This window comes from Callorhinchus milii, unplaced genomic scaffold (genome assembly GCF_018977255.1).
Source record: "Callorhinchus milii isolate IMCB2004 unplaced genomic scaffold, IMCB_Cmil_1.0 Scaffold12, whole genome shotgun sequence".
NCBI classification, from domain to species: Eukaryota; Metazoa; Chordata; class Chondrichthyes; order Chimaeriformes; family Callorhinchidae; genus Callorhinchus; species Callorhinchus milii.
In genome coordinates, this window is record NW_024704753.1 from 8834915 (window position 1) to 8858158 (window position 23244).

At 44.6% G+C, this 23244-nt stretch overlaps 1 protein-coding gene across 5 annotated transcripts; it reads left to right on the forward strand.

Annotated features, from left to right (window-relative positions):
* Positions 1-900: 900 nt before the first annotated feature.
* LOC103179757 (protein FAM3C-like) lies at positions 901-22320 on the forward strand. Of its 5 annotated transcripts, none has more exons than XM_007895153.2 (10): positions 901-1010; positions 7103-7207; positions 11313-11420; positions 13036-13059; positions 16823-16940; positions 18552-18610; positions 18690-18740; positions 19292-19376; positions 20612-20738; positions 21832-22320. In XM_007895153.2, exons 2-10 carry the CDS (start codon positions 7195-7197, stop codon positions 21919-21921), a joined length of 675 nt encoding a protein of 224 aa, XP_007893344.1. In that variant the 5' UTR covers positions 901-1010; positions 7103-7194; the 3' UTR covers positions 21922-22320.
* The last annotated feature ends 924 nt before the right edge of the window (positions 22321-23244 follow it).

Consider the following 23244-nt stretch of genomic DNA (forward strand, 5'->3'; position numbering starts at 1 on the left):
TACGGGAAGGAGGATAGGTGAGTTGAGGGAGGGCAAGTAAGATACCTGAGTTTGATTCCTGGCAGGTCAAAATGTTGGGCAAGTTTCCTTATACCACATGCCTATGTTTACCTAGCAGTAAGTAGGAACCCGGTTGTTAGTCAATTGGTGGATATCCACGACTGTTTTGTGGGACACTGCTGTGTGCAATTGGCTGCTGAGTTTTGCCCACAAATATATAATCAATTTTCTTTACAGTATATTTTGTGAAAAGTTTTGAGACATCTAGAAGACGTGAAAAGTGCTATATCAAATGCAAGGATTATTATTGCTATGTATTTTGTAGGTGAACGTGGTGGCCAATTTTACACAGCAACAATCCACAGACAACCGTGAAGTGAATGACCAATTTGAGGAATTGTTGGCCAAGGCAACAGGAGAAACTCCTTTCTCTTTTCAAGTAGTGCCACCAGATATTTAGTTTGCACGTGAACAGACAGTTGGGACATCTCGTCCAAAGGAGGGTACGTCTAACAATACTGCCCAACCCCAGGGCTGCAGTCAGTCTAGACTAGGACTGGGGATTGAACCCACATCCTTCTGACCCAGAGGTGAGTGAGCCAGGCTGACGCATTTACAGTTCTCCATTTAACTGAGGATATGCCAGAAGCTGATTTTACATAGCTCTTCCTGCCAACCAGACCATCACTTTTAAAATTTCCTTTCGCAATTTAAAGAGCTTGCGGTTATAACTCAACGCAAAGGTGTATGGAACTTTAATGACTGCTGTATCCACGTTGAGAACAAAGAAGCTTGATCTGACAGTGACTTAAAATGTAAATACTTAACTTCTTAACCGGATCCGCCTCTTTGGCTGCTTTGCAAAATGCCACGTCGTCATAGTCTCCACCCTCTTATTTGTTGCCTGAACTTAAAGCTTCATTTGTAAAGATCAGGTACTGGAAGAAGTACGGGAGTGAAAAGTAATGGTACTGCAGGGCTGAGGAATAACTTGCTGAAAAGAACAAGAGGTAACCCTTATTATTATACAGTGTAATTTAGTTTAGCACTGAAGATGATAAGTGTTAAGATGAAATGTTAAAACTAACACATGTGTTTATATTTCCTTATTATTGGCTGCTACTTCCTGGTTTGTCATTAAGCCTGACCCAAGTGCTGTATAGGGAGGGATATGGTTTCCTCCAGTAAGCTGCTTGCTTTACTTGGTGTAGTTTTGTAGCTTTTATTTTGGGGCTAATAAGTTTCTGTTTGAAAATGCCTTTAGCCATCTTATTGTATTCGTTTGCAAAACATTACTGGATATATGGGAACTGTTATCAAATTGCTTGGCATTCACATGAGCATTGTAAATTACATCAGCAAGATATCAAATTGTGTCAGGTGTCCATTGTTCTCTATTTTATTGGATCAAAAGCAACTGAATGTTGGAGTTGAGTCAATCCTCTGTGGTGGTTTTGATAGTCTGTTTCCTGAGCCAGGTGGGTCTGCAGTATTCCACTGCATTGCTAATGAAAGACCAGCCGTCTTGGCTCGTTGGTTGGACTTGGAGAGATAGACCGGCCATGTGGGTTTAGATACCCTTAAGCATGGTGATGGCTTTATGTTCTTTCAGACACCCAGCTGACCAAAAAAAATGATTATACGATTTGCCTCTGCACCGCTGAGCTAATGAACTGGTGAAATCAGCAAGTGTTCTTGCTCATGATTGCTGAACCAGTTTCTCTGCCTTGAAAAGGGAGGTGGCAGAGTATGTCAGGTGAGAACAATGCTGAGCTTGATTGTATCGTATTGGATGGTTGAATAATCAGTTCACTAGCAATGCCTGCAGGATAATTGATGTCAGGTGCAGTGATTATATTTTTAGGCAAATGTAGCAGCCATATTGCTCACAGTAAAGTCCCACAAATGAGGCAAGGACCCATGTTTCCATCTGTTTCCATCTGGAGGATTGTTGGCTAGGATAATAAGAGAAACTCCCTTCTCTTCAAATAGTGTCAGTGGATCTTTATCGCCAAAGTGAAATCGGAGTCAGGATGTTGGTTTAATATCTCATCTGAAGCCAGTGTTCCGCAGCACTGCCCTGGATCATCAGTTTACACTATGAGCTGAAGTCACTACATGGGCCTTGAACCCCCAATCTTCCGGCCTAGGGGCAACTGAATAAAACAAGAACCACCAGGGAAGAAATAGCTATCAAACAGTAGCTATTAAGGCGAACTGCTGACTGAAACGTGCCCTGTGTTGTCATAAGTATTACTGTCATACATTTGTATGTGACCCTCAGGAGAGAACCAGACTCTCTGAGACTCAACTTTCAGGCAAAGGCTGAGGATAATGTTTACATCCCATAGGTGTGTCATTCATTTTATTGTGGGGTGGTGAGAGAGGAGCTATGCTCTGCTTTGGGTGGGACGTGGGAAGTTGACATTGGCAGCATTATGCGAACCTGTGTTATGAGAATTTGGTGGAATTAAGGAACAGGGCCTCACTCCAGTGAGTAAACTAAGCAAGCATAGGGTTGGGTATGCAGGGTTCTGATTCTTAATGTACTGTATTTATGACTTTCCAGAAAGCAGTTCAGAATGGTTGTTGTTGTTGCTCTTGGTTTTGTTTCTAAGGCCCATTCAAACTTTCTATGGTGTCAGAACACCTTCATTTTGTGAATGAACTATTGAACAGAATAAAGCTGGTGACTCAGAGCACAAAGTAATTTCGTTTTGGCATTTGTTTTCAGGCAGTTGAGATGTCTGTTGAAACAAGGAACGTCTTGTGACATAGACGGATATGTGTTTCTTTTTGCGCTGTTTACCTATATCTGAGCAAACGTAAAAAAGACAGGTGGCATATTGCAAAGCTTCTTCTGGTACTCATAATTGGCGGTATGAATATGTGTTCTCACTTAACTGCTCTCTGGTCTTGCCCCCTGCCTTCTTCCCCATTGTTTCCACTCTTATTTTTATCATTTGCACTACTTGTTCTAAACATTATATCACATTGTCACTTTTTTGTAGGGTATTTATTCCTTTTTACGTTTCTAAAGATTTACGTAACTTTTGTTTACAGAGCTATTTCTGTGCCTCTAGAGACTCGCTATTCTGGCCGGTTTTGTGCTCTAGCTTATCAGTCTCTCTATCTAGTTTGCATACCCTTAAGCATGGTGATGGGCTTCTACATGGGTCAGACACCCAGCTAACCAAAAAAACACATGCCCATGTTAATTACCTCCATGCGCAACCTTCCCACTCAGTTTCTGGGACCATCTATGTAAAGCAGTTTGAGATATTACGATAGGCACTATACAAATGCATATTTTTCTTCTTGCTCTAAAGACCATCATTTGATGAGTTATTTTGTTTGCTGACATGCTAGTACAACTGAGCCACAACAAATGTGTTCAGTGGCTGTGCTCCTGTGAAAGAGACATTGAGGTCAAACACGTGGCAGTTGCTTACCTGAACAAACCATTTCATTGTATGCTTTGAAGCACAGCACAGAACATTCACTCTTAATTGTGACAATCTGTGTTAGATCGTTTTGTAACTACTGTGGAGCGTATTCAGCTAGGTTCAGTTTCTGTACTGTGCTGATTCATGTTAATGTCAGGTCCCCGACAGTCTGAATGATGCAATGCTGATTTAATAGTAATAATCCTTGCATTTGATATAGCACCAAATCACGTTATCGAGAGGTCTCAAAGCACTTCACAGGAGATTGACTGTAAAGTAGATTGACTGTATTTGTAGGTGAAACACAGCAGCCAATTGCACACAGTAATATCCCACAAACAGCCATGGATTGAGGGACCGTCTTTTATTTGGGAGATTGTTGGCCAGGACACTAGGAGAAATCACCTTCTCTTTTCGAATAGTGCCATGGGATCTTTAACATCCACGTGAACCAGCTGACAGGATCTTGGTTTAATATTGGATGAGACAATTTGATTGTTCAATGCAATTTTTATTTTAAAAAAAGCTGAAATTAGTGCTGTTTCATAACAATTTCATATGCTAATCATCCCACTGAATGTATATTGAAAAACTGTTAATTTTCCCCCTAGGTTTTCACACCATCACAACCCAATGACACAGATGATATTATTATCACCCACCTTTTTGGTAACATGTTCCAGGTGGATACTGTTTCCCACAGTGCCTGAGGTAGATTCAAATGATATGAAATACTTGTGACACATTCAAAAAAAAAAGACATTTGTATATTTGAGATAGCTGCTTTGAAAGTTACTTTCATGGGTGAGGCACACTCGGTCCCAGAAGAGTGTTGAATTCCAATTTGATATTCCTGGCATTTTCGTGAAAGGTGTTAAATTTGAAAGAGAATGCACTCCACCTCTTGGAAGTAATGTGAGAGCACCACAGCTTAAGTGTAATCTAGCACGCTTGCCGGAGAATCAAATGGCAAATGAGACTTTCAAATTCAACCTCTATAAAACATAGAAACACACACATAAGAATGTGCGTGAGTGCGCACGAGATGGTATCTTGAGTTTAACTACAATGGGTGGCTATTTTCTATGGGTAATAGAGTTCAGTATTTTAGTTCAGCTCCACCTGCTCTTGCCCATGCAACAAGATTCTAAAATCCTAATTTTTGGAGGAACTAATTGCTGTATGTTCTATAGACCATGATAGTCATTGATGCTCGAAGAGAGGGTGGGGGGGGAGGTGGAAGAAGCTTCATCTCACTTTCACTGCAAATTGAACATAATGACAAAAATATCATTCATCAACCTGGTTTCTCCATTTCAGGATTATGCAATTTCTGACTGAAGATTCAGTCATCCAGTGTGCATTTCAAACAAATTCCTCTGCTTAAGTTGCTAATGGTTGTCGTCTTCATCCAGTTTAGTGCTTGAACTGAAGCATGAGCCCAGCAACAAAAATTGTACTGGTTTATGAACATCACACTGTAAAATCCTATACCTAGGAAACAGAGTTTACGAATGCACTAGTTCAATCTCAAATCAGCTTCATTTTTGCTGGTTCTCAGACACATTGGCAGGGGGAACACCTGCAATCTTCACCCTCCTAACCCCCCTCACCATCCCCCAGGTAGGTTTGAAATGTGAAGCTAAACAAGTTCTCGGTAGTTACACCCTTCTAGAGAATTTGCTGTCTTGTGATTGAAATTCCGTTCTCAAATCCGGCCCTGCTGACCACTCTGTAATGGTATTTGTTGGTGGCATATTCATCAGTGGCCTCAGTGTTCCACATAAGTATGGAATGTGTGAGAAAAGTCTGGGAGCAAATTCGATTATTTGTAGTTTCAAAGAGTATAAGCAATTAATGCCCAGCTTATCACACAGGCAGCCATGAGATATACAGGCAACAATAGCCCATTATACTTGCTTTACACCTGCCATTCTGCAGAGATGGAGCTCAGTGGTGACTGAGAAGTATTGTAACTATCACTAGACTGGTGATATTTTTCATTAGTGTTTCATTTTTCTTCTTGCACGTTATAGGAACATTAGAACATGCGAGACAGGAAAAGACCATTACAATCTGCCTGGCTGTCCTGATTTCACAGTACTATCCAATCCTTCATGCTTAAGAATACCCAAACCAGACTAACAGTTCCAGGCATCCCACCTGTACATGAAATAGATATTTATGGGAATGGAATCCACTCTCTCCCTGAAGGGACACATCCTGTTTACTAATTCTGGAGAGTATAAGGTGCGGGTTGGAAAGAGCCAAGGCTTGGAGACCCCAGAGTGTGAATTGTTTTTTTTTCTAGAGTCTAATCAGCTAAAACTGCTTAGCCAGCCAGGACCATCCTATCTGTTAGGGCGTTAGCTTAAAAGGTCAACAGTTGCTGAATGGAAAGAATCCTGCCCCGGTGACTGGTCTGCCTTTCCAGGTCCTACCGATGAGCCAGCATAGCTGTGCCATCAGCTGGGCCCTGGAGTATCAATGCTGGGACCAAGAGTATTAATTCTATTAGGGTATGATTGATTGCAGGATCACTTGTTAAACTGTTTCCCTGCATTGTTTTTGAGATTTTTGATCCAAGAATAGATTACTGTACTCATTTTTCTTTTGCCAGACGATTTGATCATAGAAACAACTTTCAAGTCTTATTTGGAAGCTGAATAGTGTTCATGTGAAAGTTAACCTGTGTTTCTTTTTAAGCCAGTAAAAGAGTTCAAAGGGTTAATTTCCTGAATTGTTTTTAACAAATAGTTAATTTGTTTTCTCTCTTTCTGCTTATTCATGGTGCTGGATTACTCCCACATAATCTCTTCCAGTTGGAGACTAACCGCTTTGAAATCAATTCCTTTTCTGGTGTCACTATGGTCGCATCTATTGCCATTGTCACCTTACAGTCATTTTCATTGCTACTATCGCTCTAAGTCAGTCTTTTTCCATTGCCGCCCTGTGATCAACCTATTGCAGAAGAACTCAGGACAATGTGAAATTGATTTGTTTCCCAAGCCATTGAAGGATAGAAGTAACATTTCTACACCAACATTCCTAAGTATGGCAAGATTACAATGCTATATTTCTGTAAATTTCTTTATTATTCTTTATAAGGTTATCATTAAAAATCAACAGAATACAATGTCTGGTAATGCTGCATGATTAAAATATTGCAAGTATTTTGGAATATTTTAATCACCTTTAATCATTCCCAAAATTATGAAGGGTATTGATAGGGAGAAACTGTTTTCACTGGCAGTTGGCTCAGTAAGCAGGTGAGACAAATTTAAGATAATTGGCAAAAGACAGAGGGGAGATGAGGAGACTTTTTTTTACATGGAGAGTTGTTATGTTCTGGAATGCACTGCCTGAAAGGGTGATGGAAACAGATTCAATAACAACTTTCAAAAGGGAATTGGATAGGTACTTGAAAAGGAAACATTTGCAAAGATATGGGCAAAGAGGGGGGGAGCAGGTCTGATTGGATAGCTCTTTCAAAGAGCTGGCATAGGCACGATGGACCGAATGGCCTCCTTCTGTGGCTGTATGATTCACACAGATTGCTGAACATTGTATGCTCTTGATCCGGAATAAAGCTGTTTTGTACTAAAGAGGTTAAGGAGGCTCTGAGTGCTTTAACTAATGTGAATTTCCAATTCCAGGAGCCTCAGTGGTAATGGTCATCAACAAGAAACTGCCCAGAAGTAACACCAGTCTTTTAAAAGCCGTGTGACGTGTCTCAAATTCCACAGTTATGAGAGTCTCAGGTAGGCACTTGCTTTTCAAATTCTACGAACAAGAGTGAGAATTTTGTATTTACATTTCAGTAAATGCACTTTGTCAGGAATTGGTGAGGATGGAATAAAGAGAAAATGTTTATTCTTTACGTTCCATAACTGCTTCTTAAAAGTAAAAAGGGATTTCTGAGGGACATCTGATCTAGGGAGCTAGTCTGCAAATTAAGCAATAGTTCAGCAATGTAGGATGCGCATAAATATCGTCTGACTAAAAGGGCACAGCCAAAACATCAAAAACCTATGAAGTGAGAAGCTGCTGCAGAGCTAATACAGAAGATTCAATTAATCTTTACACTAATACGTAAATATGACAAGAAAGGATGTGTTAAGTGCCGTGGGGATTGAATGGGTAGATTTAATCAGCTTTACAGAGTCTTTAAATCAGATGAAAAGATCGGCACAAGCTTTATTCAGAAGGGTCGTGGATAATGTTGCTGGCACCGAAGTGAAGTGTATGGCAGTTACTAAAAATAATGATAAATGCAAGGATTATTATTATTATCGGATTACTATCAAATTGTCCCTTCTCCCCATGATGATCCACGCCAATGGGCTAACCATGCCTCTCTGACCCCCCGCAGTTCGCTCTTAGTCTCGGTGTGCGCATTTTGGCTGCTGGCACCGACCGAAAGTGCTTCCCCAAAATGCTCTCACCCCTGTCCCTCCATTACTCCCACTCGGTCCTCCTCTCCCACCGCCCTCCCTGACTCCTATCCCTGCTCAACCGCCCACAGCCTCCCTCTGCTCCAGCCTGCGAATCCTCCATCGGTCCCACCATGGCAGACACTGCTGGCTGTCTAACAGCAGCCACTCTGACTGCCCTATCCCCCATTCTCACCGCAAGGTCCATTGGTCCTTGACCATGGGGGCAAACCTCTCCTCCCTCATCCACATCCCCACCCTCCCTGTCAGTCCTCTCCCTCCCTCCCCTCGCCCCCTCATATTCCACCACCAACTATCACCTCCGCATTGGTCTACAAAAAGTCTGTTCCCTCTCCAACAAAACACTCAGCGTCCATTGTCGACGAAAACATTGACATTCTCGCCCTCCCTGAAACCTACTCTGTGACTCCATCTCCCCTACTCTTGCCCGACTCCATTGGCTCCCTATCCTTCAGAGGATCCAGTTCAAGATCCTGGTCCTCACCTACAAAGCCCTCCATGGCCTCGCCCCACCCTATCTCTGTGACCTCCTAACCCCCTACCGACCCGCCCGCTCCCTCCGCTCAGCCGGCTCTGGCCTGCTGCACGTCCCCCGACCCACCCGCCTCACCATTGGCAGGAGAGACTCCAACCACTCTGCCCCCAACCTCTGGAATTCCATCCCCCAGTCACTCTGCCTCGCCCCCTCCTTAGCCACCTTCAAGTCCCGCCTCAAAACCCTCCTCTTCGACCATGCCATCGGCCCCTCCCCTCCCTTCTCCCCCTTAATCCCAGGTAGGGTCTGAAATGCTGTACACTGTCCAGCACCTTGGGATGTCCTCCCGATGTGAAAGGCACTATACAAATGTAATCGTGTTGTTGTTGGATCCAGGCAACACCTTCCCCCTGACAGAGGCCCCACCATCTGGCTACACCTTCCATCATACCCCTCAACCTAACTGGCACTGGTTCTCATCTCCCGGTCCCCGCTCAGCCTATCCCCTTACTCCTCTGGAACCTACCCCTCCTTTGAGTACCTTACCCTTTATCACGACTCCAACTTTTCCCTCAAAATTCTCCTTATCTCCTCCCAACGTGAAAGGTGCTGTACAACTGTAATGTTGTTGTTGTTATCTATCACACCCCTCCCCAACCTCCATCCCTGACACTTTCATCTTCCTATCTTCCCTCTCCCTCTGCTCCGAATGCCTCCTCATCCTAGGCAGCTTCAACCTTCATTTCACCCCCTCCTGCTCTACCTCTGCTGACTTCTCCTCCCTTTCTCCTCCCTCAACCTTTTGTTCCACATCCACTCCGCCACCCACGTCTTTGGTCACCCCCTCCACCTGGTGATCACTTGGGGCCTCACCGTCTTGGACCTCACCATCATCAACAAAGCAGTCTCAGACCACTACTTCATCTCCCTTAACTTCTCAATCCTTCTCCCCATCCCCACCCAACCCACCTCCATCTCCTACTGCCCTTGGATAAAAATCTCCCCCCACCACCCTCGGCTGCCTTGGAGTCATCTGAACTCCTTCCCCTCTAGGCTTTCTCCTGCAATGACCTATCCTCCTCTTCTCCATAGCTTCCTCTCCTCCACTCTTGATTCCCTTGCTCCCCTCTCTTCCTGAACCGTCTCCCACTCACGTAAGTCACCGTGGTGTACCAGCCACCTTTGCTCCCTTAAAGCACAGGTGCGTGCTGCTGAACACACCTGGCTGAAATCGAACTTAATGGTCCATCGGCAGATTGCGTCCGCCCTCTCACGCCTTGCCCATCCCCACCTCCAATGCCAACTGCGAGGCGATGCTGGACTTCGAATCCAAAGATGAGGGGATCTGCTTAGCTGCCTCTGGCATTCCAACTACTACACCTTCCCCATCACTGGCTCCCACCCCAGCTCCTACCCATCCCTCCCTCCACGCCTTCGAACCCGTCTCCCACTCCAGTCTCACCACCACGATGAAAGCGACCACCTGCTCCCTCGACCCCATCCCTACCCCCAGACATCATAAAACTTTCCCTGTCCACTGGTACTGTTCCCACCCCATTTAAAAACGGCTGCTATCACTCCCTCCCTGGAGCCACCTCTGCTCTCAACCTTCCGCCCCATCTCCAACCTCTCTTTCCTCTCCAAGGTCCTGGAACAAGTTGTTGCTTCCCCACTTCGCTCCTTTCTCTCCCTCCCTCTTGGAGTCTTGTTTGACTCTCAACTATCCTTTCTACCCCGCGCCCAGCTCCGCCACTGTCTCACACCACAGGCCACCGAAACTCTCATACGCATTCATAACATCTAGGCTTGATTAGCAAGCTCCCTGCTGTTGGCCTCCCCAACTCCTCCCTCTATAGGCTGCAGATCATCCAGAACTCTGCAGCCTGTGTTCTCACCCGCACCAGGCTCCATGAGACCTATTGCCCCCATCCTTGCCCTACTCCACTGGCTTCCCATCACACAGTTCAAGATCCTGGTCCTCACCTTCAAAGTCCTCCATGGTCTTGCTCCCCCCTACCTCTGTGACATCTTAACACCCTACCATCCTTCCTGCTCCCTCCGCTCAGTGGGCTCTGGCCTGCTTCACTTCCCCCACCATGCCTGCCCCACCTCGCCCCCTCCCTTGCCTCCTTCAAGACCCATCTCAAGACCCTCCTCTTCACCTATGCTTTAGACCACCCTGCATCCCCCTCCTGCCCTCCACCATCCCCAATCCCAACCCCCAGCTCGGGTCTGAAACTCTGACTGTCTCTCGACATGAAAGGCGCTGTTCAAATGTAATTTTGTTGTTGTATTATTATTAACCTTTGGATAACTTGAGGCCAAAGATTTCAAATGGAAGTTTAGGAATTGATGTGGATTGGGCTATAGGAGGAAACTGAAATATGTGTTTGAAAACTAGAAGAGATCTAGCAGGGTGTCATTAATAGAATTAAACTTGGTCAACTAAGGCTCCTTTAATCTGATTTGGACTGTGATGAGGCACTGGGGTTTTCAAAAAGGAAAATAAAAGTCTAATAAATCTGCCGCTGGATGATAACAGCGGAAGTGAAGAGTGACCTTGTATTTGAAATTATGTTAGAAGGCGAACAACTTCTCACAATTGAAGAAAATAAATAGTAATAATTCTTGCATTTGATATAATGCTTTATGCAAAAATCTCAAAGCACTTCACAGGATTTACTATCAAGCAGTAATATTGCTAACTAGTTATTTCACCCTTTTCAAATCCAGCTCCTCTGGTTCCATTCCACATCTGCAACTCACATGACATGTCATATTGGAGCCCTGCCTTTCCAGTGCCCCTTTTTGTTTCAAAGTGCTCGACAGCAGATGCATACAGAGCTACTCAATGTGTGCTTGCATACATTTCATCCCAATTGTTAAAATTGAATTGTGACTGTTTGAAGAATAACTGTGTTGAATGCTCTTTTGCAGTGCTGATCCGTGGTGTGGTGGTGCTGCTCATCAGCATCCTGACTCTATACATCACAAATAAACTAATGAATTCTCCACAAAACATCAACAACATAAAATGGATGCTAGGTATGGGCAGCGGATTCAGTGGAAGAATAATGGAAGGGAGATCATTACTTTCAATGTGATTATGCTGGAAATCTTATTCATAATGTTAAAGAGATAATTGCTATTAGTTGTGCCCTGTCTGGGGTGTAAGCCAGGGTATATAAATAGGATTAGGGGTGTGGTTGTCCATTTGATATCAATATTAATGTTTGTGGGCAGCTCCACTGATAGCCTGGTGAGTTAAAGGTCACAGATCAGATATTCGAAGCCTGAAATTTAGCATTGATAACATAAAGACAATTGTTTTAACATGTAAGAATGTGTGGCATTTAGGAAAAACCTTAAACATTTTAATTTGGAAAACATCTGACTGTTCTAGTAGTTCATGTTTGAAGTGGACATAGACAATCCCTTGACACTATTTTGAAGAGTTCTTTCTGTGTCCTGGCCGTTGTTTCTCCTTTACCTGGTTCACCACTCGGTTTGTCAAAGATTTCGAGATGTTCCTTTAGATGAAAGTCTCTATAAAAAATTAAAGTTATTACTATCAATCAAATTCACCAAAACAGCCTGGTGCGGTGGTAGCACTCTCGCTTCCGAGTCAGAAGATTGTGAGTTCAAGCCCCACATTGGAACTTAAAATAATAGTCCACGCTGACACTGCAATGCAGTGCTGGGGATGTATTGGTTGCATTGTCAGAGGTGCCGTCCTTCAGATGAGACGTTAAACCGAGGTCCCACTTGCCTGTTGAGGTGGTCGTTAAAGATTCCATGGCACTATTCAAAACCTGGCTAACAATCACCCAACATAATATAGGTCACTCATTCCAAGGCTGTTTGTGGAACATTGCTGTGCGCAACTGGCTGCTGCATTTCACTCACAAAATACACTGGCAATCCACTTTACAGTGAAGCGCTTTGAATAGTCTCAATGATGTGATGATAATAATAATATTTTATATAGCACCTTATCACGTCTTCAAGACGTCTCAAAGCACAATAAGGCATCATATCAAATTTATGGACTATTATGATTATTATTTTTAAAACACAGTTTTGGTCATTGTTGTAGACTTGATTTTATGTAACTGGTATAGAATAGCTGCTGCTTCTGCCAGTAATCAGTGTATCTTAAAGTAGCTCATTGTGTGAAGTACTTTGAGATATTTCACTTGACAAGATACTATATCAAATGCAAGTAATATTTTTGCTATTTTGCTATTAATGCAACACATCCATCGTGAGATAGTCAGCTATTTCACTTTGCTGCCATTCTTCAAACATAAATGATTTTCATGGAAAACATGATTGAGTAAAATCTTCTGTAATGGTCCAGACACTGAGAGTTTGGCGCACATTCTGAATGATGATACAACTTTCAACTTGGAACATCTTTGACGATGTAGCACTCTTTGAGTATTGCTCTTGAATGTCCACATGAGGTTACATCCCAACTGGGGCCTGAACCTAGTCTTCTGACCCAAGCGGCAAGAGTTTGAGACTTTTCAATGAAGTGAAAAGACGCTATTATCAATTGCAAGGATTATTGTAATTTTACTTGAGTAAAAGGCATTTTACTGGTTAAAACTGCTGTATAATGAAAGGAATTAATCTGACGTGATATTTTCTTGTACAGGTGAAACAACACAATCTCGCTCCAGTGAGTACATGTATTTTCATTCCCCGTGCATTACTCTGATGTCTAGTCTTTCCGTGTTTCCCTGCATGATTCTCCATATACTTACAGTAGAGAAGTGTCCACTTTCCTTATTCTCTACAGCACTATACTGGAGAGCATTCACACAGTAAATCTATGTTCAGAGAAGGGGCGGGGTGAGCGGGGGTGGGATAGGGAGAGAGTGGGGATAGGGAGGGGAGGCGGAGAGAGGGGGGGCGGAGAGAGGGGGGAGTGTGCAAGGGGGGAAGAGAGTGTGTATGTGAGACTTGAGTGAGAGGTGAGAGGAAGATTGAAAGAGGGTGATTGGAAGTGAAGGGCGGAGGGGGGGTCGGAGGGGGGGGGGGGTCGGAGGGGGGGTGGTTGGGGCGTCGGAGTGGGGGGGGGGAGGGGGCGGAGGGGGGGGGAAGAGAGTGAGTATGTGAGACTTGAGTGAGAGGTGAGGGGACGATTGAAAGAGGGTGATTGGAAGTGAAGGGGAGAGAGAGAGAAATAGGGAGGGAGAGAGCAGAGCAAGAGTGATCGAGAGAGAGGAGAGTGATTGAGAGAGCGTGAGGGAGAGAGAGAGCGAAAAACAAAAAAGTGAGAGCAGAGAGAGAAGTGAGGGCAATATTTTGTGGTTCACTGTCAGATGATCAGAGCCTCCCTCAGCCACCAAGGTGGAGGGGGCCCCAAGGACATGTGCAGTTTCCTCACAGAAAGTTCCCTCTTTCCCAATTGAGAAACTCCTCTTCATTCTTCATTCCCCCACATCTCTGCAACCTCCTGACCCGGCTGTTCCCTTTGCAGAGCAAATACCAGCTTACTTCATGTCCCCCCCCCCCCACCTCATCTGCCCCACCATCGCCATTCTTCCCCGGCTCTCTGGAGTTCCATTTCTGGAGTCCCTCCGACCTGCTCCCTCCCTCCCCTCTTTCAAGGCACGTCAAGACTTAACGCTTTGACAATGCTTTCGGTCATCTTTTCCGCTCCCATCCCATCACTCTCAGCACCCATCCCCCATCTCAGGTACCCAGCCGACAGAGTCAAGCGCTTTGAGGTGTCCTTCCAACATGAAAACGGTGCTGTGTAATGTTGCTATGTTTCTGAAAGGGAAGCACAAAATATTGCTTACACGGCCCGCGGACCTTGTTTAATAGGGAATCTGGCCCATGGCAGCCAAAAGGTTGGATCACCCTGACGTAAGTTATACATCATATGGTGTGTTGATTTCTGTCATGACTGGTTTTAGTTAGACTTCTGGTAACTACATAGAGGTAGTCCAGCTAATAATGGAGATCTTGTCTTCATTTTTCACAAAGCGAGTAGTTCGGATCTAGAATGCATTACCTGAAAGGGTGGTGGAAGCCGTTCGATAACAACTTTTAAGAGAGGAGTAGATAATTATATGGGGAGGACAAGTTTGCAGGATTATGGGGAGAGCGCGGGGGAGTAGGATTGATTTGAGTAGCTCTTTTCAAAGAGATGGCACAGACACGATGGGCCAAATGGCCTCTTTCTGTGCTGTACAATTCTAGGATTTGACAGGTTTTGTAATATGAATTCTTGCATATGATATAGTGCCTATAACATATGTTAAGTGTATGACATGGTAGCCAAATGCAGCAGTCATTACAAAAAGGTATGAAATAAATGACCAATTAATCTGGCAAATCATTGGCCAGGACACCTAGAGAATCATGCTTCTCTTTTTGAGTGTCAAGGGATCTTTAATATGAACCTGACAGGCAGATGGGACCTTGGCTTAATATCTTATAAGACAATGCAATGCGCCTCCAGGATTGAACTGGAGTAACCAAGTGAGTTCACATATCCTGGCATTGAACCAGACCCAAAAACAAATTGCATGTGTGCAGTGCCCCTCACGTTGGGAGGACATACCAAGGCGTTGGGCAGTCTAGGTTTTCTCCCGAAATGAGCTATCCTTGGTTACTCTCCTCCACAACTCCATACCACTCCTGATGCCCTTGTCCCCCTCACCTCCCGAACTACCTCCTACTCACGCAAGTCATCCTGGTACACCAGCCACCTCCATTCTCTCAAGGCACGTAACCCAGCGGTAAGAATGCCAGCAACTGAGCCCAGCTGAGACACAGCCTTTTCCTATCTATCCCAACAAAGAGCTGGTCTCTTTAATTACCTGGATGCCCACGTACAAATCTCCTTCTAGCCAACTCTGTATTTATACTCTTTTCCTCCATTGACAGATGCCTTTCTCTTCAGTCTCTCTGAGGGGTGAGGCAACATCGCCCAAAGCCACCACTGCCTCATCCCTCTGGCCGCTGAAACCCTCATCCACTCGTTCATCACATCTAGGGTTGACTTTGCCAACTCCCTGCTTGTCAGGGTTCCCAACTCTTCCATCCACAAGCTGCAGATCATCCAGAACTCTGCAGCTTGTGTCCTCTTTCACACCAGGCTCTGTGACCTCATCACCCCCACATTCACCCGGCTCCACTGGCTCCCCATTGCCCAGTGGATAGAGTTCAATATCCTCGCCTTCAAGGCCCTCTCTACCTCTGCGACCCACTGACCCCATATCAACCAGAGCAGGCTCTGGCCTGCTCCACGGCTCGCTCGGTCCACCCCATCATCAGCAGCCGGACCTTCAGCCTCTCTACCCCAACCCTTTGGAACTCCCTTCCTTGCCTCCTTCAAGGCACATCTCAAAACCCTCTTCAACCAAGCCTTCGGCCACCCTCTTACTTACAACAACAAAATTACATTTATAGAGCGCCTTTCACGTCGGGAGGTCGTCCCAAAGCCCTGAACAGTCAATTATCAGGGCCCGAGCATGGGGAAGGGGTGGTGTAGGGGTGAGGGAAGGCAGAGAGGTGTGAGGGAGATCAAAGGCAGGGTAGAAGAGAAGGGTCTTGAGACCGGCCTTGAAGGAGGCAAAGGAGGAATTGAGGCGAAGGGACCGTGGGATTGAGTTCCAGAGTGTGGGGGCAGAGAGGCTGAAAGCCCGGCCACAGATGGTAGGTCGGGCCGGAGCCTGATGAACGGAGGGAGTGGGCAGGTTGGTAGGGAGTCAGCAGGTCAGAGAGGTAGGAGGGGGCAAGGCCATGGATGGCCTTAAGGGTGAGGACGAGGAGCTTGAACTCGATCCTCTGGGGGATGGGGAGCCAGTGAAATTGGGCGAGGGTGGGAGTGATGGGGTCACGGAGCCTGGTGGTGAGAGTACGCAAGCTGCAGAGTTTTGGATGATCTGCAGCTTGTGAAGGGAAGAGTTGGGAAGGCTGATGAGGAGGGAGTTCCCGTAATCAAGCCTTGAGGTGGCAAATGCATGGGTGAGGGTTTCAGCCTCTTTGCCCTCCACCCACCCCGATCCCAATCCCCAGCTCGGGTCTAAATCCCTGACTATCCAGTGGGTTTGGATGTCCTCCTATGGCACTATATAAATGTAATTTTGTATTGTATTTGCCACTGGCAGATTGAATGTCACCATGCTTGGTATTCTCAGTTATCAGTGCTTCTAACTAACACATCTTATGGCATCTTATGTCACCTGTAAAATAGATCAGAATAACAGTCTTGTGTGTTTCCAACTTGTCGGTTAAATGAGCGAGCGTAATGTTTTTAAAAAATCTGACACTGCTGGTCATTCTAATACCTCTGTGAAGAACATTTTACAGTTAACAAGACTTTAAAATGACAATTTTTAAAAAAGTCAAATGGGGAAGGTGCTTTTTAGAAACTGCACAACATAATAAATTGTATTGTAAATGATTTTTTTTATCATTGACAGAAAAGAATGATGAGCGCCAGCCCTGTGATATTGAATGCCCAGAGCACAATTATCCCTTTAGGATCATTAGTGGAGCAGCCAGTGTTGTGGGACCCAGCATCTGTTTCAATGGGAACATGTAAGTAACCAAACCCAGAACCGTGAAAACAAATTTATAATAATAGTCCTTGCACTTTTATATTGCGCCTTTCATATCAGGATTTCCTTCCCCGTTTGACTTTTTCCAAAACGCCTGATTATCCAGCGCCCTGGAATGTCTTTCCGATGTGAAGAGCACGATACAATTGTAATTTGTTGTTGCATCAGGATGCACACTCCATCTCACCAAGCCGGTCAGGAACCTGGGCATCTTGTTCAACCCTCAACTCCTTTCTGCCCCATATCCGCACCATGGCCCGCTCTACCACCCCAACATTGCCCGATTCTGCCACAGCCTCACACCTCAGGCCGCCTAAACCCTCATACATGCGTTCGTTACCTCAAGGCTCGACTACGGAAATTCCTTCCTAGTCGGCCTCCCCACCTCTTCCCTCCACAAGCTGCAGATCATCTGGAACTCTGCAGCTCATGAATGCCCCTTCACCAGACTCCGTGATTGCATCACTCCCACTCTCAACTGGCTCCACAGGCTCCCCAGCCCTCAGAGGACAGAATTCAAAATCCTCGTCCTCACTTTGAAGGCCCTCCACGGTCTCACCCTCTCCTACAACTCTATCCTGTTGACCCCCTATCAACCTATCCGCTCCTTCTGCTCAGCAGACTCCGGCCTGCTCCATGTCTCCCGCCCTATCATCAGCGGCTGGGCTTTCAGCCTTTCTGCCCCCATCTTCTGAAACTCGATCCCACAATCCCCTCACCTTGCTCCCTTCCTCGCCTTCTTCAAGGTACAACTCAAGACCCTCCTTTTCGACCATGCCTTCAGCTGCCCTCCTACCTCTCTGCCCTCCTTCACCCCAACCCGCCCCCCACGCTCGAGTCCTGATCCCTGACTGTTCAGCACCTTGAGATGTCCTTCCGACATGAAAGGCACTTTACAAATGAAATGTTGTTGATTTACTATAAAGTGTAGTAACTGTAATTTGTAGGCGAACATAGCAGTCAATTTGCATATAGCAGTGCTATCTCAGATATTGTTGGTCGGGATACTAGAAGATTCTGCCTTCTCTTTTCAAGTAGTGCCATGGAATCTTTAAAGTTTACCTGAACAGGTAGACAGGATCTCATCTTTAATGACTCAATTGAAAGATGATGCTTCCAACAATGTAGCATACTGTATTGCATTGAAGTGTCAGCTGGGTTCACTTTCTACATGAGTCAGGAAGTTGTGGGTTTAGGCTCCGGTCTAGCCTGCCTGTTCAGGTGGATGTTAAAGATCCCATTGCATTATTCAAAAAGAGAAGGGAGTTTCTCCCAGTGTCCTGGCCAACAATCCCCCAAATGAAATTGAACACTCACTTCATGGCTGTTTGTAGGACATTGCTGCGTGCAAATTGACTACCTTGATCTACTTCTACGGGAATTCATGTAAAACTCTTTACAACATGAAGAGGCACAATATCAAGGATTACTATTGTAATAAGAATTGGGATGGGAAGACAGTAGAGTCCAGCAAGATTGGGGGGGTGATGGGCTTGTGGAGCCTGATGGAAGGAAGGACATAGCTGTAGATCCGCGGTTTGTGTTAGATCATAAGATTGGTAAAGGTTTAAGATCTCTTATCTTTTCGCAGCCTGATGAGCAACATAAAGAACAACATCGGGAGAGGGTTGAACATCGCTCTAGTGAATGGTGAGTGGATTCTCAGCCTGCTTCACCTTGCTGTACAATACTGCCTCATATCTAATCTGTAGCTCTCTGTTTTCCGCAGCTACAACAGGTAAAACAATGCAGACAGACTTCTTTGACATGTGGTCCGGAGGTAATGCAAGCATTATTATTATTATCATAAGATTCTTAAAACCTTTTTCTGCCCCCTGACTTTAGAACTAGTTTTAGTGCAACTTTTTGAAAAAAATAATCTTTTGCAAAGACCCTGAAATTCCACCTCGGCTTAGCCTGTGGGATCATGTTGACTTTAAAGTTTAAGATCACGCAGAATTGTGGAAATGTTTTCAATCCGGCCTTAATTTGGAGGCTGGCTCTTTTAAACAACTCCAATAAAAAGAAAACTGCCAAATTAAAACTGGGTTAACACATTTTCCACAATTCTACGCAAACTCAAATTTTACGGCGTTAACTGGCTAACGTTGGGTGAAATGTTTTGCTTAGGAGAGAAAGCTATCATCTTTCAGTAATTTGCAGGGTCAGAGACAAACACTGATTAGAAATAATAGGTAAATTCTGTTGCGTTAAATACAGCTAGCTGCCATGTGCCAAACAAGGAATCGAGAGTGAGTATGTTGATAATTCTGTGCAGGAGTTTTAAGACCTTTTTTTGAAAAAAAGGTCCTCATTCCCTTTTCTTTCCAGATATCAATCTGCTTCTGGCATTCCTTAAACCAATAGTTTCCGGAACCATTGTGCTACTTGCTTCTTTTGACGACCCAGCGACAAAGTAAGTAAAGGTAATTTTGTGGGAATGTGATAGTTAAGGCAGCCTGACTGCATTATTGTTGCGGATGTTATAGAAATGCGTAAGAACCCGTCTAGATTTACGTCATTGTTCCCCAGTGAAACAAATGGATGTATGATCTGTGGTTATCACTCTTGACTCCGCACAATCCACTGCACAATTCCACAGATAAATCGATACTCTGTTTAAATGATATAAATACTAAAATTAATACATTTGATATAGAGCCTTTTCTGTTAGGAGACTTCTCAAAGCGCTTCACAGGACATACCATGAATATTAATGACTGTATTGTGTGGATGAATGTAACTGCCAATTTGCACACAGCAATGTCCCTCAAATTGCCATGTCGTGAATGATGAATTTTATCCAGGAGATTGCTGGCAAGGACACCAGGACAATCTCCTTTCTCTTTTTGAATAGTGCCACGGGTTTAATATCCAGCTGAACCAGCAGTCGGAACCTCAGGTTAACATCACATACAAAGAACACCTCCTCCAACAATGCAGTGCATTGGAGTGTTACCCTAGACGGAGTTTAAAGTTCTGACATGGGGTTGGAACAAACAACCTTCTGACTTAGGGGTGAGAGTGTCACCAACTGAGCCAGATACTTTGAGATGTTTTGACATTGTGGCAGCTGCATCTAATGCAAAGATTATTATTGACCATCAGTGTTTGTTGAACACCTTTACAGGAAAGTGAAGCGATTTATTCAATTTGAGCCTGAGCTGAATTCAAAATGGAAATAAAAGAAAGTTGTTCAAATGGGCTTTATAATAATAATAATCCTTGCATTTGATATAGCGCTTTTCATGTCTTCTAGATGTCTCAAAGCGCTTCACACAATATACTGTAAAGTGAATTGACTGTATATTTTGTGGGCGAAACGTGGCAGCCAATTGCACACAGCAGTGACCCACGTGGATTGAGTTTTTTAATTATTGTTTTTTTAGGTATTATCCCCGGAAAAGCGATCCACCAATCGACTAATTAACCGGGTTGCTACTTATCGCTAGGTAAACATAGGCATGTGGAGTAAGGAAACTTGCCCAACATTTCGCCCTGTCAGTATAGAACCCAGATCTCGTTTGCGAGGCGAATGCTCTAACTAATGAGCAACAGGCCTACACAACCTATTTATACTAATAATATGAATGAATGGACAAAACCGAAATTAAATAGACTTCATCAGTATGTTTCCTTTTATATTTTTAGGATGAATGATAAAGCAAGAACTATCTTTAGTGAACTGGGGAGTTCTTTAATTCATTCAGTGAAATTTCGAGACAACTGGGTTTTTGTGGGAGCAAAAGGAATTAAGGAAAAAAGTCCATATGAACAGGTAAGAATCCAGAAGGATAATTATTTTAAATATTTTTTATGGCATATTTATAGTTTTAAAATATTTGGTTTGGGCTTATGTTTACACTGCGGTAAGAGGTGAGTAGGCTTAGAAAGCTGTCCTTTCTCCCTCATATCCGCGCCACAACTGGCACCGCCTTCCATCACCTCCGGAATGTCACCAGACTACGGCATTACCTCACCCCTCACGCGGCTGAAACTCTGGTCCACGCCTTTATCACCTCAAGGCTGGACTATGGGAACTCTCTCCTCGCCGGCCTTCCCGGCACCTCCCTCCACAAGCTGCAGGTCATTCAGAACTCTGCAGCTCGTGTACTGTCCCGCACCAGGCTTCGGGACCACATCACTCCCACCCTCGCTCGCCTCCACTGGCTCCCCATCCCCCAGAGGATCGAATTCAAGATCCTCATCCTCACCTACAAGGCCATTCACGGCTTTGCTCCCTCCTACCTCTCTGACCTACTATCCCCCTACCTACCTGCCCGTACCCTCCGTTCCTCTGGCTCCGGTCTGCTCCACATCCCCCGCTCCAACTGCCCTACCATCAGTGGACGGGCCTTCAGCCTCTCAGCTCCTAGGCTCTGGAACTCCATCCCCCAGTGCCTTCACCGCCTCCTCTCTTTCCTCCTTCAAGGCCGGTCTCAAGACCTTTCTCTTTGACCGTGCCTTCAGCTCCCCTCTCGACTCTCTACCCCCTCCTCGCTCCCTCCCTTCCCTCACCCTGACCATTTCCCCCCTGCTCGGGTCCTGACCCAACTGTACAGTGCCTTGGGACCTCCTCCCGACGTGAAAGGCGCTCTATAAATGGAATCTTGTTGTTGTTTAACTCCACCGTGCTGGGCTTGGTATCAGAACGTCAGAATCAAGTCAAACCTCTGTGGCGTTCTCGGCAGTCTGGTTTCTAAGTCAGGCGAGTCCGCAGAACTCCAGGGCACTGTGTTTTTATGTAGCATTTTAGAACATCCAAAATATGGCAGATTCTTAAAAGCAGCCTCAATGTAAAGCTAGTTTAAGGGGGTGGGTGGGGAGGCTGTCAAACAAAACGTGTGATCAAAACCTTTTTGTATTAACAGATCATCCAAAATGACAAAGCAAAAAACAAATATGGAGCGTGGCCTGAGGCGGTGGAAATGGAAGGCTGCATACCAAAGAAGCATAATTAGCGGACTTATTACCCTTAATATCACAACAGAGAATCATAAAACCACAGAAATGTACAACACAGTAGGAGGCCATTGTGTGTCTTGTTGCGCCCCCTCCCCACCCCCAACCCCAGACTTAACTTTTAGCTACATCAGTAAAGAGGTAATTGGAGAACAGGACACACGATTATATTACGGACTGTTCTTCAACTGCTCCAATTCAAGCCTTTGCTATGTTTGCTGCAGTACCTCTGATCAACTTGCAGGTAGCAATGATTTTTTAAACTGGAGCAAGATCACATAAGCCCAGAAATGCACAGGAATGAAATGAGGCCTGAACTACATGGTTGATGCATGAAAGTTAGAAGTGGAAGGCCTGAATTATGTTTTATGTAAAATAAATAAAGGAACTTTACTCAATATTTTCTAAAAGTGATACCTTCAAAAACCTCAGGTTCTTGCGTATGAATTACTGTATTTTAGAGTAATTTAGTCTCCAACATCTGTCCCTGCAGTATTTTGTTTGTGAAAAGCTCGGTATAAATAGGTATTGTAGCATATTGCGCTTGAACATGCTTAATCCAACTATCTTGACGAAGTGGCTGCTTTTTTAAAACAAAAGTCATCCAATGCAACAACTCGCATTTATAGTGCCCTTCACGTGGGGCGGTGTCTTGGAGCACTTAACAACAACAAGATTACATTTGTATAGCACCTTTCACATCGGGAGGATGTCCCAAGGTGCTGAAACAGTGATGGAGCCTGACGCTGAGCCGGGGAGGAGGGGGAGAGGAGCTGATCGTAAGCATAGTCGAAGAGGAAGGCCTTCAGTCGTGATCTAAAAGGGGGAAGGAAGGGGCAAGGCGGAGGGATTGGGTAAGAGAGTTCCAAAGCTTTGGAGGATAATGAAAGCCTGGCCACCGATGGTGGAGGGGACGAGGTACAAGCAGTAAACCAGAGCCTTAACTATATTTCAAAACAGGCAGTTTGATACATCTATAACTTATGTTGATATATTTATTAATCTGACTTCAAGTCATAAAATTGTTTTTAGAAGCACTAGTTGAAATTTGTTTCTAGTGGGTATACTGAATCTTAATATATTTTGATCACTAAATTGGCCATTACATTGTGTGTTTCTGCAATTAACCCAGGTCAGAAGCAAATGGTCACTCCCCTACATGACCACTAGATGGCCACCATGTCCTATAAAAGAGATCAATGGTACGGTTATGTATGTACAGTGACAGTACGGCAGCTGAGATTAAACAGTCATTATTTATAAATATCCATACTGACTAACTTTCTGAATGTAAGTTAGTTGTTTATAGCATATATCCATAT